The 17,310-nt window shown below is 41.3% G+C and overlaps 1 protein-coding gene across 9 annotated transcripts in view; it reads right to left on the bottom strand.

Moving 5' to 3' along the window:
* Positions 1-4,413: 4,413 nt before the first annotated feature.
* Positions 4,414-17,310, bottom strand: part of NLGN1 (neuroligin 1) — a 643,369-nt gene continuing 630,472 nt past the window's right edge. For all 9 annotated transcript variants that reach the window (XM_081862315.1, XM_081862314.1, XM_081862318.1 and 6 more), the window contains 2 exons: positions 10,054-10,843; positions 4,414-7,232 (listed from right to left, as the gene is read on the bottom strand). In XM_081862315.1, coding sequence (XP_081718441.1) covers positions 6,404-7,232; positions 10,054-10,843 — 1,619 coding nt within the window. In that variant the 3' untranslated portion in view covers positions 4,414-6,403. The remainder of the gene's footprint in view (positions 7,233-10,053; positions 10,844-17,310) is intronic.

The following is a 17,310-nucleotide window of genomic DNA, read 5'->3' as shown; positions in this document are numbered from 1 at the left end:
GAAGCCAGTGGGACCCACCTTCTTCAATACACCCTTAACCCTCCTTTCTTCCAGCACTACTTGCTACCTGCTTGTTTGTAAGGAACCAGATGGCAAGAGTTGCTCAGTGACTCATCACATCCAGACCTTGAGGTGTGGACCCCTGCTTAAGCACTACTTCTGCTTAACATAAGAAAAGTCCCACTGGATCAGACCATATTCTTGCATAGTCTGGCATCCTGTTTCTCACCATGGGCAACCAGCTGCCTATGTAGAACATTGTTCCCCAGCAACTGGCATCTCTGGCTGTGGAGGCAACACATAGTTCACACGACACAACAGCCTTCTCTTCCATTGATTTGTCTAATCATCTTTCACTGCCATTTTATATGGTGGCCATCATCACATCTCATGGTAGGAAATTTCATAGTCCAATCATGCACTCTGTGAAGAAGGGCTTGGCCTGACTCTCCTTACAATCAGCTTTGGGTTCCAGTATTAGGAGTTAAGACTATCTATATCTATCTATTGACTCTCTATCTCTATCATCTATCTATCTATCATCTATCTATCATCTGTCTATATCTATCTATCATCTATCTATCTATCATCTATCATCTATCTATCTATCATTTATCACCATCTATATCTATCTGTCTATCTGTCTGTCTGTCTATCTATCTATCTATCTATCTATCTATCTATCTATCTATCATCTATCTATCATCTATCTATCTATCTATCTATCTATCTATCTATCTATCTATCATCTATCTATCATCATCTATCTATCTATATCTATCATGATATTCACATTGCCTATTACTTTACTGAAGATCACAGCCTGTGCATGCCCTACTGTGATGACAAGTCTTCTCCATCTGCTACCCACTATAGCTGTTGAGTTTGCAATAATCTATCCTGCACTGACTTATGAAACTGTTGTAGCTCACTATCACCTCTTTAATGCATGCATTTATCTCATGATAGATCACCTAGGGCTGAAGACAGAACATTATTTTTCCTGTTGAGGGTCACATTCACTTAATGGTTATCTGTCAGGCTGACATACCAGCAGTGGGCAGAGTTTGGTGAACCCAGAGAGAAAAGTGGGTGGGCCATCTCTGTCCCTCTGCCCCCCCTCTCTCTTTCTGTCCCACTACTTGTCTCTCACTTCCAAAGGCCATACATGTGGAGTTTTAACCTGGGGAAAAAAACCTTGAGGAAGTTTAATCCTAAAATAGGTCTATTCTAGTTACATAGAATATAAGTGACTCCAAACCATTCAGCAACATTTACTAATTAGATAGGTAGCTGTAAGATGCAAGTATGAAAAAAGAAACTAGTGCAGTGTCTGATATATAGGTGCATATGCTAACAAAATGTTGTTGTGGTTTTGTTTTGTTTTTAAGTGCTCCTCTTCTCTCCTCTACAGCAAAAAAGAGACAGATACCAAAATGCAGCGAGCATCCTCAGCCGGTGGGGACTGCTGGAGCACAATGGATCAGTGCCTCAGGTGGCCTGCAGCCTTGTTCTCCCCTTGAGAAACAGTTGGACTGCCTGACTTAAAAAAGTAAGTTCAAAGGTACATAAACACATGTACATCTTCATCCTGAACCTTTGGGGAAACAACAATCTTTCTCTGTGCCTGGTGGTAACATCACAGGTGCTAGCCTGTACGTACAACTCTGTCACAATGATAAAACAATCTGCATGAGAGAAAGAGGCAGCTATTCCATGCTTTAATGTGAAATAATGCATAAAACCTGCAGAACCTCTTATCCAAGGGCTAGCGGGGGACAAGGGAGGAACCCTGGGCAGCAAAGGTTCTATTTGCTAACCAAATGCCAAGGTCGTTTATTTTGTGCATGGATAATACTTTCAAGATACTATAGAAAACGATTTGGCAGGAAACGATTCCAATGATTCCAAGATTCTTGTCCAAGATACTTTTCTAAAATAAAGGATAAAAAAGAATACTTCATTGTACTTACACATACATTGACAAATATGCAAAGGCAGTGAAGACAAGCAGTCGCTTCGCATGAATTCCGAACGCTGAATCCTCTTTGAATACATTGGATAACATATTGATAGAAAGACACAAGAAATAAAATATCTCACTCATTCCCCCCACCAAAGGTCTATTTTGAAAGGTGTGGAGGGGGGACCCCCCCAAAAAAAACATTTATACATTCCGGTGGGAATAAACTTCAGGAAAGAGCTCCAAAATTTATTGCCATTTTTAACTCTGTGGCTCCCTGTTTGTGGAATGCTCTCCCCAGAGAGGCTTGCCTGGGGCCTGCATATCTTTAGGCACCAGGCGAAAACTTTCCTCTATAACGAGGCCTTTGGTCTCCCTTTGGCCTTTTAGTAGTGGCTGGGATGTTTTTGATATATTTCTCATTCCTCTTGGTTTTCATGTATCTATGTGGGGTTCACTGTCTGTTTGTTTATTTGTTTGTAAGTCTCTCTGGGTTGCCATGGGCAAGATTAAGCAACTGAAAAATTTCATGAACAATGACAATGCATCCCAGATGTCTTCAACTAGAGCAACACTATCACGGCCTTTCAAAACTGGATGATGTGTGGGGACATTCCTCCACTTTCATCCTAACTTCTGCTCTGCAATTATAGAGTTGCAAGCTGGATGGTGCTCTCCATGGTCGCCCAAGAGCTTCTTGATCCCTCTCCTATATGAGATGGAGAACCTGTGATCCACCAGATGTTGTTGTAAACAAACCCCCATCAGCCTCAGCCAGCATGATCCATGAATGAAGAGAGTTGCAGTCCAACAACATCTGGAGGGCCAGTATCCCCTTCCCTGCCCTACTGAAGGCATGCATCATCATCATCCAGTGGTTTCTTACAAGTCTTGGGGCCTTGTATAGGGTGCTCAGGGCTGGGGAGCCTGTGTCCAGTGCTCAAGGATGATGGGCGTTGTAGTTCAGGAACACCTGGTGGGCCACAGATTCCCCAGCCCTGACGCAGCTCTTCCACTTGCAAAGGTTTTCCCATTTGGTGTTATGGAGGAAGAAAATCTCCAAAGGAATCTGCTCCCCCTTCATGAAAACAAATGCAGGCGCCCATACACCCAATACTTTCATATGTGCACAGGAATTTACAGGGAGCTTGAGACGGGGCACACACTGGATATGCCCCAACACAGAGCTGAAAATGAGGAATGTCAAGGGTTACAACACCCATGACTGTGAATTTGTGCAGCCACATATATACATATGTTCCATTTCCAATTGCGCAGGATCACGGCCAGGATCTTCATCCTGTGCTTTTGTGAGCAAGTAAAAAATAAACTTTACATTTGCATTAGTCCCTTCATAATTCACAATTATAATAAAATCATTGGCTGCCCAAAGTAGAGGATGGCGTATAGAGGGGGGTATCATTTATTTTTAACTAATAAACATAAACAAGAACAGAGAGAGAGGGAATATGAATGAGGAAGATAGAGCTAAAGTGAGATATATGACCACCAGGAATCTAGGACAGAAAATTATTTTGTCTTCTTATTGTTAAAAAAAACACATCAACCTGGTTTTCTATGGGTTTGGGGTTGTTGTTGGGTTTTTTGTTCTTCAATGTGTAATCTTGGTTTACAACAATTCATTTATATATTTCTTGTGGTCATCTCCCCTCCCCCCGGGTTTGTTTCCATTACTCACATAGCAAAATACAATCTTCTGATTAAACAATAGTTATCCGATGGCAAACAATTCTTTTTATTGGTTTACATTTGGCAGGTCACAGTCACAACCACGTCAGGCAGAAATTGCACATAGACCATCCTGAATTTTGAAGACTTTCCCTGTGTCATCTTCTACGAGGGAATTTTAATAACCGGGGCCATTAATCTATCTGTATTGTGTGCTTTTTAAAAGGAAAGGAAAGGAAAGGAGAACTAAAGGAAGCACTTGAAAATTTAAAAAAGGGTCTATTTTCCACTTTCGTATTTAAACTCGTATTTGATGTGCTAAGAGCTGAATTTCTAAGCGTTTATTTGCTGTATAACCTTTTCTTCTAATTGTCAAATATTATTTGAAATGTGTGTTTAAAAATAAAACCTGAAGTTGTCGTTTCCAGCAACCAACTTTTTGCTGCCTTGCAAATGTTGGTTGGAAAACACACAGCCCAGTCTTATATATGTTTACTCAGAAGTAAGTCCCAGTGTGTTTAGTGGTGCTTAGTTACTTCCAGGCAAGAATGTAATTGGTTACAGCTTGTGACTTACACTTTCATAAGGAATTCAATGGTGGAGTCGCAACCCCAAAGTGATGGTTGTTATTTGTTTATTATATTATTTTTAGCTGTAGAAGGCGTACCAAAGTCTTCAAAAGCCAGACTGATCTCAAGAAATAACTCTTTATTCTGAGACAGTTACCATTACTTCATTAAAAAAATGACAAAACAGCAATAAACATTTGAGCTCTTTAATGAGCAAATATCAGGTCTCTTAGCATTGGAATAATTATAATATCCATTATCCAGATTAGCTTTATTTTTTCACTCAGCGGCCAACATGAATGGCCCAGAAGTACAAAGATTTTATTTCCCCCCATCAAGTAGTATACAATTTGCTGTGTGTGTAATAAGCTTTCAATCTTGAAAAAGAGTAACTGAAAAGAAACATTTCTGTTACTGCAGTTAGTTTGTCAGAGAAAGTTCTGCGCGTTATCTTACAAACTATCAAAATTGCTAGTAATTTGAAAAAATGCAAAATAAAAAAAAATCACGTAACTTTACTCTAATAGAAATATAATACAGGAAAAGAGAGAAAGTATTCCTCAGGGATGTGCTCTTTAGTCCATCTCAATTTTTTTTCTCTTTTTTAAATATAAATGTACATCTGATTACACATACAAACATTTTGTTTTTTTGTTTTGTTTTTAAATGACCGTGACATACCATTTCTCTAAAATCCATAAGTAACAGGGGGGAAGGGATACAAAGACCTTCCTCTCATTTTAGACCATTCCTTTCAAAACAGGACAATATTAAGTAAGATGCAGAAGTAAAACATTTTCCAGATGGTGACTTCAATCCTCCCATAGCCTCTGCAGAGAGATCCCCTTTGATTTTGAGCGAGCTTTACAGGAATGCTGAAGAGAAAATGCAGAGGAAAAAAGGAATACCTCGGAAATCCTAGGAACGAACTTCCTCAGTGCAATATAACAAAGTCAACAGAATTACTGAGAGCTGTAATAGTTGTGATTTGGGCAGGGAGGGGATGAGGGCATCTTTACACAATGCAAAATATTCCTTGCAAATAAATCTTTGGAAATTTTTTTTTTTTAATTTTATTTTACTGGTATAAACGCAAGAGGTTGTAATGAACCTTCAACAAGATGTTAAGTGCTTCATCAAAGGATGCCCTAGTCACATTGTTATCGCTATAAATTAACTGGGTGGAAAGAAAAGAGAGCATTTAGAAACATACAGAGTTGCCTTTCATGTTCTTTTGGGATTCCTATCCGGGTTTGTTCTCTGCTATTCACCAACCGTACCACCAAGCACTTCTAAGACCTTCTGTAATGCCTTCCATTACTGGGAAGCCACTGGGAATTTCGGGGTTGTCAATTATGGTTTTCCCCCCCTTGAAAACAAACCTCCTTTAGGTTGCGCCAATTGAGGAAAGAAGCTTCTGTTGAGAACTCCAATGGGACAAGAAGAATTTTTTAATTACGGCTTAATCAGCAGCACAGCCACCAAGCATAATAAATTATCATGCACATCGTGCTAAAATATCCGGTTTCCTTTATTCCCGCAATGTTTATACTGACAGCACTTATGTGATAACCTGCCAGACTATAAAAGCTCATTTCCTTTTTTCTCCCTTTTCCTTTTTTTTTTTTAAACTGGCAGATCTCAGCATATAAGCCCCTTTCTAAGGCCTTTTAACAGCACTAGTGCTTTGTATACTTATCCAAATATGTAAATATGGTCTACACAAGAAAACAGTTCCAAATAAAAACTGGTGAAAATTATCTGACATTCCATTAACGTGTCCCATTGTGCATATTCATAGAACTTTTTAAATTTCAGTCATAGTTTCTTTCCCACTTTTGTGTTGCACATGCCTAATTCCGTTATGTAACTTAAATCCTCAAAAAATTAATACTTGAATGTGAATGAAAAAAGTATCATTCAGGACAACTGCTTCAAGCAATTGCAAAAAAGTTATAATTTCTTTTTTTTCTCTTTTTGTTAAAAGTTCATTTGTATATATGTACAGTTCATTTCCCTCCCCCCCCCCAAATCCCCAAAGTTCTTGATATGTATATTCACATCATATTTCTCCATATTTAAATAGTAAGAGTCTTGTAGGTTGAAAGCCAAGTGAAGTCTTCTGTAATTATAACCCACTGTAATCCACCAAAACAAAAAAAGTTTGTTTCACCTTGTCTGGCTATACCCTAGTTGTTGAATGTGAATGGGGGTGCGGGTGTGGGTGAGGATGGGGCAGTGTGTTATTCTGTCCACCGGTAAATGTATTAAATGTGTGTAAGGGTTGAATCCCAGGTATAGTGTTGGGTATCATTGTAATGGTGTTGGGGGTCATTAAAGGAATATCATCAGGTGACCGCCTCATAGCTAGTGTGTAGTCTGGGGGGCAGGCGGTCCTGAGAACCACCTCATGTGGATGGATGGATTCACATTCATGACCCAAGTCAGTGTGCTTCATCTGGAGGGACATTATTTCCTCTTCTTGTGCGTGTGTAAGATCATTGGTAGTTGTACGCTGCGGGCTGCATCTCCGGTGGACGTCGTGCCTCCTCTTGTCCTTTTTGTAATATAGAGCTGCAAAGGCTAAAATGTTCAGGAACAGCAAAGATGCTCCAACAGCAATAGTTACACTCAACTCCGTGGAGTAGTCTCTTTGATCTCCTGAAATTAGGCTTGGCGGTTGTTTGGGATCATCTTGCTTGGCTGTAGGAAAGGCTGAAGTTACGGGTACCAGATTTTTCCGGGTTGGTCTGAAAGTAATATCAGTTGATGGCACTTTAGTCGTCGTAGAGGTATACTGTGAAATGTCATTAAGATTGTGCAGGTGAGGTACCAGTTCCAACCACAGGTTCACCTTGTTGGCCCTGTAATGTTCTTTCACTCGCGGCTTTAATCCAATGTGAAGGTAAAGCTGGTCTTTCTGAGAGTATCTGGTCCATGCTACTTCCTCAAAGCGATTGGGTTTTGTGTGAATGAACTTAGTATCTTGTGGGACAGGCTGGTTTGGATCCCTAGGAGAGAGAAAAAAGTGGACATGTTCAATATTACTGAAAATGGCTCCAGCTTTGAAAAGAAAAAAAAAAAAAAAAACACCAATCACAAGAGAGAAAATCATTACAGTGAGGTCCTGGTTGCAGGTTTCACATGGGCATCCTGCCTGAGACTATGAGAACATGATGTGGACATAGGCAGGCTTTTGACCAGATCTGGCAGGACTCTCCTTATGTTCTCTCCCCCTGCCCCACAAATATTTCATATACAGTGGTACCTTGGGTTAAGAACGTAATTCGTTCTGGAGGTCTGTTCTTAACCTGAAGCTGTTCTTAACCTGAGGTACCACTTTAGCTAATGGGGCCTCCCGCTGCTGCTGTGCCACCGCCACACAATTTCTGTTCTCATCCTGAAGCAAAGTTCTTAACCCAAGGTACTATTTCTGGGTTAGCGGAGCCCGTAACCTGAAGCGTCTGTAACCCCAGGTACCACTGTAGTGTCAGCATTTATTTATTTATTTATTTTAAAAAAACATATTATGAAGTTGGCTTTTGATCAGCAAAACATTGGGGAAAGGACTCAGCTCTTAGTAATGCCATACCATCTGTTACATGGTCAGATAAAATATAATATTTTTTATTTATTTATTTGTACCCCACTCAGCTGACTGGTTTGCCCCAGCCACTCTAGGCGGCTTCCAGCATATACAAAAACATAATAAAACATGAAACATGAAAAACTTTCTTATACAGGGCTGCCTTCAGATGTCTTTTAAAGGTTGTATAGTTACTTATCTCCTTGACATCTGATAGGAGGCTGTTCCACAGGGTGAGTGCCACTCCTGAAAAGGCCTTCTGCCTGGTTCCCTGTAAACCTCACTTCTCACAATAAGGGAACAACCAGAAGACCCTTGGAGCTAGAGCTCAGTGTCTGGGCTGTATGGTAGGGGTGGAGACACTCCTGCATGTATAATGTAAGAGGAGATATATCAGATCAAGAGCTGAACTTCATTCTTCTGACAGTTGCCTACCAGGTGTCACCATGAAGCCCACTTGCAGGTCATGAAGTCAATATACTTTCCCCACTATTGACTTCCAGCAAGTGGTATTCAGTGGTGCAGTGTCTTCTGCAGATAAAAGTTTCACGCAGCCTTTGATGCTAAATGCATAGTGGATTCGTGTCGTAACGGTGACTGAGCTAAATGAACCAAATACGCCTGCTACATTTGCTGCCCACAAGAATAACAACAGTAAGTCGAACCTGCAACAGAATCTTGAAGTTTGGAGTACTCCTGCTCACTACTCTAGCCAGCCAGCCAAGTCCACTCCCGTACTTCATTCCATATTCCTTCCAACTTGCTTTTATGTCCCCTCCTCTCAACAATCAGTTAGCATTTCATGACCACTGAGCAGGCTCCCTTCTCATTGAGAAATCCTCCCCCTAAACCTACTGAATGTTCACCCTTCAGGTTATTCCCAAGCCTATTTCTACCTCCTCTCTCATGCTTGGGTGTTGCCATTTTAGCTACATAAGCAAGAGCACTCACCACCAGAACATTGGAACTAGAAGAAATGATTAACATTCATGTGGCAATTTTTGAAAGTTCAAGACACTTTGCATTCATCACCCCTTTGCAATTATTACAACAATGCTATAAAATAGGGCATCATTGTCCTCATATTATTCATGGTGGGGGGAGGCTCAAGGAGAGAGACGTTTTGCCAGTGAGCTCATAGCAGCAGAGGTGAAATGCGAAGTGGGGCAGCTTCCTGGGTTTTGGTCTTCTCCCTTACACTTCAATATAATTACGCACATTATTGTTTCCATGCACCTTGCTTCTAAAATAGTTAAAATATTCAAATTGTTAAAATTGAACAAGGGCACGATTCATTCTCTCATGGTTGCTGCTGCACATATAGGGTAATATCACCCTGGCATCCAATGAAGCCCATTCTCCTCCTGGTTGTCTTTTGAGTTTAAGTGTTAGGCATCATTTAGAGCTGGCTGGGATGTCAGTTTAATCCTTCCATACAGTGAGAACAGAATCTTAGAATTGTAGCATTGGAAGGGACCCTGAGGATCATCTCTTCCAACCCCCTGCAATGCAGATCTGATCAGATTCATTTATTTAGATTTAGTCATCAGACTATCTCAAATCAAAAGCCTAACAAGGTAGCATCAATAAAGTGGTTGACAACTCCTGATAATTATATTGGAACTCAGCTTATATCCCCAGCCCTAATGGGAACATGCTCACTGGAAGATCCTGAAGCTGAGGCTCCAATACTTTGGCCACCTCATGAGAAGACTCCCTGGAAAAGACCCTGATGTTGGGAAAGATTGAGGGCACAGGGAGAAGGGGACGACAGAGGACGGGATGGTTGGACAGTGTTCTCGAAGCTACCAGCATGAGTTTGACCAAACTGCGGGAGGCAGTGGAAGACAGGAGTGCCTGACATGCTCTGGTCCATGGGGTCACGAAGAGTCGGACATGACTAAATGACTAAACAACAACAACAACAATGGGAACATGGGAAAATATCATTCCCTACAATTCCAGAGATATACACTAGACTAGTAGAGAAATGTAATCTTCTATGAGTGTTAAAAGATAAAATGGTAAATCCTTTTAAGGGAAATTTCAGATGAAATGCTTTGATTATGCCCCTTCTGGATCATTTTAAATATGTTGCTCTCAGTTGTAAGCTGATGAGCTGAAAACACATGAAACTACAACTACCAATGTGGAAACCCTTCTTTGTGATCTGGGTGTCCCGAGAAAGGATAGGCCTTGATTTGACCAAAATCTTGATCTGCCTTATAAGCTCATCAATTACTTACCCAGTTTTTGCAAAGTTTGTCCAATATGTCATCACCACTGCGCTCAGCATGACATCGTTTTTGGAAAAATTACAAGGAAACAATTCCGTAGGACCAATCATTGGGATTCCTAATACATAAGGAACCTCATCTCCATGAGCAGCATCTGCCCATGCAGGTACCTGGTCTGTTTGGCAATGATGGTAGAAGGCATAAAAATATGTGGGTGATCCAAAATTTGAATGAAGATCAGCTGTAGCAACCGCTGGTGCAACCCACTGATGATCAGTAAACAAAGCCAGCAGTGTTTTCCTTCTTGTCTCAGGATTATGTCTATCCGCCCAGTCAGTATACATAAATTTAATTGTTTCTCTCAGTATATCTTTGCCTTCAGGGTATCCATATAAGTTATCGACAAAGTTTGAAACAGCAAAGTCAAAGTCACTTGCAGATATGCCATCTTCGCTGTCGACAATGTTTTCGACAAATTTCAACCCTTCCCCTTGGTTGACGCCCAACATTATGTCGTAGTTGAGGAACTCTCCTTGCTCCATTAATATCTGAGGGTCATCTGGTATCACATCCCCATCAATGACTGGACCAAAGGCTATGTGGTATCGCGCTGGTTGGATATCCTGATCGACGAGTTCTCTATAAGGCTTCTTCTGTAGACATTCTACTAATTCTACAGTGTCAGACACATTGCAGCCAACCTTTGTAGCCAACATCCTAGCATATTTTGCAGGTTGAAAACTGACTGCCCAGCTGGAAAGAGCTGTTCCACTTTGAGCTATTGCCCTTTGAAAAAGTCCTGTATGGGAAGGTAGAAGACAAGATAAGAAAACAGACCCAAAAGCAATAGCTAAGTGGTTACATGCTTAAAATATTTAAGTTAGGAAAACACCTCATTTTTGCAATATAATCATTAGGTAATAATAATAATAATAATAATAATAATAATAATAATAATAAGGAGGATGAGAATGAGAATGAGAATGATAAGGAAGTGGAGGAGGAACTCATTGGTATATGTGCAGTTAAACAATGTAATACAGTTGTGTCCAAACAAAAACAACCGTATTTTTTGCTCTATAAGATGCACCAGACCACAAGACGCACCTAGTTTTCGGAGGAGGAAAACAAGAAAAAAATATTCTGAATCTCAGAAGCCAGAACAGCAAGAGGGATCATTGCGCAGTGAAAGCAGCAATCCCTCTTGCTGTTCTGGCTTCTGGGATAGCTGTGCAGCCTGCATTCGCTCCTTAAGTTGCACACACATTTCCCCTTACTTTTTAGGAGGGAAAAAGTGAGTCTTATAGAGCAAAAAATACGGTATATATTATTGTTGTAGACTAATGAGAGAACACAAGTGAGACGAGCAAACTTAAAACTTGCAGTGCCTACTTTACATTTTACAATAACCACAAGATCCCCCAATTGGAGCCAGGTGCAAATAAACAATACACTTAGAATTAAATAATTCTGAGCTCAGGCACTAGTAATAGAACATAATGGAGCTCACAGGCCTTCCACACACAAAATCTACCCTGTGTTCTCCCAAGTTTTCTAAATTTCAGCAGTAAAATTTAGGGCAGAAGGAGGGTTGTTTCATTGCTGCTATTGTTAAGCAATCAGGAGTCAAGATGGCCTAAAGATTCAGATCTGCCTTCTGTCCACCCTGATCTGTATACAAATAATAAAATGCCAATCCTGAGTTACACACAGATGAGATGGGGTTTTCCATTGGAGACCCCAGTGTTGTGGAATGCCCTCCCTGCTGAACTATGATAGGTCCCAACAGTGTTGGCATTCCTCTGGCTCTGGAAGACTGTTTAGGCAAGCATTCCGCTGAACTTAACTTCTGGTTTTATTGTTTTAATTGTGTTTCATTGTCAAAAGTTGACTTGTTTTACTGTATAGTTATGGGTGCTCTTAATGCTTTGATGCAATTGCTTTGTGTATTTTAATTATGCATTGATTTTATAGTTTTAAACCACTTTGAAGCCATTTGGACATACGTATAAGTAGTAGATAAATCAATATTAATATTACTAAGAAAAGAGTATAGTTATTTGGTGGATCATTCCTGCACATGGTCCACTGAATAAAACATGAGCTGAACGTCGGTTGCAAAGCATTAATGCCCATGTATTTATGCTGTCTTCAGTGTCACAATTCGTCCATGAAGAATGTGGCTTATTTTGAATAAAATTGTTGTACTAAATTGTTATAGCAGAGATGGAGAACTTGTGGCTGTCTAGATGCACTTGAGACTTGACCAGCTCAAATCAGCATGACCAGTGATCAGAGATTATGGGAATGTATGGAGGGCCACAGGTCCCTCATCTCAGAGTTTCAGGGGAAAAAGACTCTGCTGCAGTTATTTAATTCTTTGTGCCCTATAAACCACTCCTTTTTTCACATTTCACAAGAACTGAGTTGTGGAGGTGAACTGGCAGCATCCTCGTCGTGGCATCATACAGAAACCTCTCCTTCCTTCTGGGAAGAAAATAATCAATGGAGGAGGCCACGTTTATTTGAACATAGGTACATGATAGGCCTCCTTCTTCCAAGGAACAGATCAATCGATTCGAGAATTCCTAGAGTCAAACAAATGGAATAAGGCCCACATACTTCATTACTATCTCCGCATGAGGAGGAAGGAGGTAGGAAAAGGCCTCAGTGTGCAAAAGTCAAATACTGAATTACACATTTTAGTTTATTGTTTGTTTGCAGCACCCCAAGAAGGTGGCACTTCAACAGGACCCATGAAAATGTCACTGGTATCAACTTAAGATTGCTTCCAGGTGATGTGATCAGTCCTGGTTGTTCTGAGTTTCTAAGTTTCTCCATAAATAGATCATTGTCACATAGTTTCTAGTACTTTCCCCCATCACTTTCCTTACCACAGAAGGTTTGATTTTTGTAAAAGTGGATGGTTGTTGCTTCTTGCAAAACAGCGCTTTAATTGTGCAAACCTTTAATTTTCTGGTTTGCAGTTGAATCCCTCTCACAAAATAAGGACCACCTGAAAGCAGCTCATATTTCTACAGAGCCAATATGCTTACTACTGACTGTAATCTTCAATCAGCGTGGTCAGTTTCAAACTCTGCATTGCATTACGGTGGTTAATATTGCCAGCACAGCACAAATCAATAGAATTCTGAATCCAAGTTCAGCTTCTGAACGATTCTTTGGATTTCATTTACATTGAACTCGAGGAATTTTCTTTTAAATTATGGCAGAATACACTCAAATTGGATTAAGAATTCTGCTCCATCAGTGAATGGGTTTGTGGGATCTGCCCCACGCTGCTCCCTATACTGGTGTTTCAGGAATGCTTAAGGAATCTGATACTTTCGGATTCCTTCTGCACCTCTTAGACCAACATGCAGATTGGAATCTCACTATCCAACAAATTTCACACTCCTCTGGATGTTGCCATGAATTTCCTCAACAGTTTAAAGGTATCCAAATAGGTTTAAAGATATCAAAAATATGGTTTTACACCTGTTTTTTGATGGACAGAATGCAATGTATTTTGAAAGGATTTTGAAGGGGGGGGGTGCAGAGAGTAAATAAATGTGAAACAGAATGGGTAAAAAAAAAAAGGTGTCTGTAACACAGAAATAGATTCAGCCACACCCAAAAGGCTTTGCCATTCACTGAAGTGGAAAGGACAGCTTCATTCACATAGATAGTACAGAGTAATTTCCTGTTCCACGGATAATCCTCAGCCCAGTATAACCCTCAAGCTGACACATGACTCCCTTCTCTCCTCAATGGGAGAAAATAGCAAATGAATGCCACTGTGCCGTGTTTATTTCCACTGATGGCAAAAGCACTAAATCGGCTTAAATCCCTGCAACTTCAGCCTTACTGGGTTATGGATTAGATGGTAAGGAAAGTCACCTGCTCAGAAACTGCTGATATAAACAGCAGAGCTTGTTAAATGCTCCATTAAAGGTTGGATTAAGTTAAAAGTGGCTGAAGTCCTCAAACCATAAAGCTCAATTCAGCTACTTTAAGGACAAAAATCTTTTTTTTTTTTATTGAACTGTGATAATGAAAAAAATGGATGAAAGGGATATTCCACTTTAACCCTTAAAGCCCCCCCTCTCTCTCTGAAGCAGCTTCATGGAAATCAGTGGCACTGCTCCAGAGTAAATGGTTTGAGGATTGTAGCCTTAGCACAATCTTCAGAGCAGGTACTATCAAAAATAAAGGGCATAATCCATCCATCTGGTCATGTTGAAGTTACCCTACATTCAGTGGGATAGAACCAAAATCAACAGACTGTGTAACCTCATCTAATGTATGTTTACTTAACAGTAAATTTTATTAAGATGGAACAGCATTTATTCCCTAGGGCATATGCTGATTTAAAAGTGCTTAACTTTGGCTGGATCATGACCAAACTCCAGTTGAATGTATGTTATTCATGGCTACAGTTTGTTCATTGATATTTTCCATTGTATACATACTGCACTATTACCCACCATTTTTAAAACGCTATCTTGGCCTGTAGTTCTATACAGCTAAAATAAATCTAGTCTCACTTTGAATGAAAGTCATATTTATCAAAGTCACTGGAGGACAGATGGATATTTCTACTCTAATTTATGGAATGGCCACTGTGAAAACAGGATTCTGGACTAGATGAGTCACTGGCCTGATCCAGTAGACCCTTCTTATGTTCTCAAGTTAATTGCGACAAAAATGTCATGGTTCAGATTAAAGCTGAACCCAACCTTTTCCAGAGGACTTCTTCTAAGAACATTCCCTGAAGAAATCCAACGCTTTCTGAGAAAAAGATGATATGGATTTTTCTTCAAAGATTTTCAATCATTGTGCTGCTGATGCTGCTAAACAATTGTTTGGAGTATGGGGTTGGCCTATGCATGTTTCTTCATCAATACTGGATAACTGCAGGATTAAATGGTCAAACTGTCTAAGTGAATGAGCTACCACACCAAAAGCGAGTAGGCCATCTGCATCACTTCACATCTCTGGGTGGGCAATGTTGTCCCACGGAGTGAGCTCATTAGAACTGGGCTGAACTTTCAAACGTTTTGGCTGGGGGCAGGGTTGGGATGAAATAAGGGTGCCCTGAGCATTGTTGGGCATGTGGAAATGGAAGACAGCTCCAGTGCAGCTCACACCATCTCTCCCACCCTGTTCAGAGGCAAAATGAAAGGGGTCGCAAAAATGGCTCCCCCACCGATGACTGCTTTTCTTGTGACAATCATATCCCCCACTTACAAAGTGCCTCTCAGAATGCGGTGTGAGGAAGAGATGGTAGCCAGTGGTCCATTTCTCCATTTCATGGAGGCTAGAGCTTGGAGGAGAGCTTCAGCAATGTCGTAACACTGACTGGGAACTGGGGCGTGTGTGGCTTAGCATAAAATGGCTGCCACAGAGGTGGTTTTAGGGCAGGATGGCCAGTTCCTCTGCACTGGGCTCCAAGCAGAGAGGGTGCATGAGAAGCACTTGCCTGGCTATGGGGAGAAGGCAGGGTCCAAGAGAAGAAGAAGAAGAAGAAGAAGAAGAAGAAGAAGAAGAAGAAGAAGAAGAAGAATAGTAGTAGTAGTAGTAGTAGTAGTTTGGATTTAATATCCCGCTTTATCACTACCCGAAGGAGCCTCAAAGCGGCTAACATTCTCCTTTCCCTTCCTCCACCACAACAAACACTCTGTGAGGTGAGTGGGGCTGAGAGACTTCAGAGAAGTGTGACTAGCCCAAGGTCACCCAGCAGCTGCATGTGGAGGAGCGGAGATGTGAACCCGGTTCACCAGATTACGAGTCCACCGCTCTTAACCACTATACCACACTGGCTCTCCCACCTCCTTCCCAAAGCCTAGTTTTGGCTTGCCCAGCTTTGAGAAGGAGGTGGGAGGACTTTAGGACTTTGCCGGACCCTCCGCACCTCCTTCCCAAAGCCCAGCATGTTGTGAGGGCTGGGCTAGGGTGGGGGTGCCAAATTTTGGTCTAGCTCAGGGCGCCATAATACCAAATGCCCTTGGCTGCCACATCTAAAAGAGCAGAAAAAGAGACAGTAACACAAAATGGTGCAGGCAGCTTCAGCTTCCCTATCTCATGCACTGTAGATTTTTGAGGAGACATTTGCTGTGACTTTTCACTGCCTCCATAGGATGTAGTGATGGGCGCACGAGTTCTCATGAGCACTGGGCTGGTGACCCCTGCTATGGGGTGTCAAACTTGAAAGGGAGAAAGCCTTTTTCCCTTGCTTGCTGGCTGGCTGTGCTGAAAAGAGCACAGATCAGGAAAAGGCATGCAGGAGTGACCTTGATACTTGGGCAATTTTAGATTGCACATGCAAAAAGATGGTTTTTTAAAAGCCTGCTCTTTCCTTGGGTGGCACCAAGTGTAATTCATAACCGATTCAGACAAAAGACTTCTGGACTAAGTGCTCATTTTCTTCACAGTAGATAACAGTTTGCAGCCGCTCTGCCATTAGCTTTGAAACAGAGAGCTGTGTCAGTGAACTTTCCTCCAGACATTTCTACACATTAAAAAAAAAAAAGCTAAACAGGCCCTTGACAACTGGTGAAATACTGTTGGCTTCATCTATACTGTGAATGTCACTGACTCTCTTGCCAAAGAATATATACAGTCATACCTCATGTTGCGAACGCTGCGGGTTACGTCTTTTCAGGTTGCGTCCTGCGGCAAACCGGAAGTACTGGAAAGGGTTACTTTTGGGTTTTGCCGCTCACGCAGACGCGCAAAATGACGTCACGCACATGCGGTTTGCTTTCCGTTCAGGTTGCGAACGGGGCTCCGGAACGGATCCCATTCGCAACCAGAGGTACCACTGTACATATAAGCAGTGCTCCCCCTGCCCCCAGAAAAATAGGTGGTGGTACTCACCATGAATTTGTTACAGTAGGTGCCACACGATTTAACAACAACAAAAGGGGTACCGGTACTACGTCCCTATGAGTACCCCCTGGGGGAAAAGCACTGCGTATAGGTTCTGCTGAGTGAATACCCAACAGGGAAGTGTTTTCTGCAAGCCTCACAAGTGGAGGGAGGTAACTGCTCCTTCCCAGTGTAAGGATATTGGATCAATTAAAAGGTATCGCTAGCCTTGCGTTATGTTTTCCACAGTGACCAACCAGATACATTTTGGGAAGCTCGGAAGTTGAACATGAGGGTAACAGCCCTCTCCTGAAGTTGTTCCCCAGCAACTAGTATTCAGAGGCAGACTGTGGAAATCTCTGGAAATCTTTTGTAATATGGCGCCCTTGTTGTTTG

This window comes from Podarcis erhardii (assembly GCF_964252035.2).
Source record: "Podarcis erhardii genome assembly, chromosome: 5".
Classification (NCBI taxonomy): Eukaryota; Metazoa; Chordata; class Lepidosauria; order Squamata; family Lacertidae; genus Podarcis; species Podarcis erhardii.
Note: the sequence above shows the minus strand (reverse complement) of the source record. Positions and strands in the feature narration are given on the sequence as shown.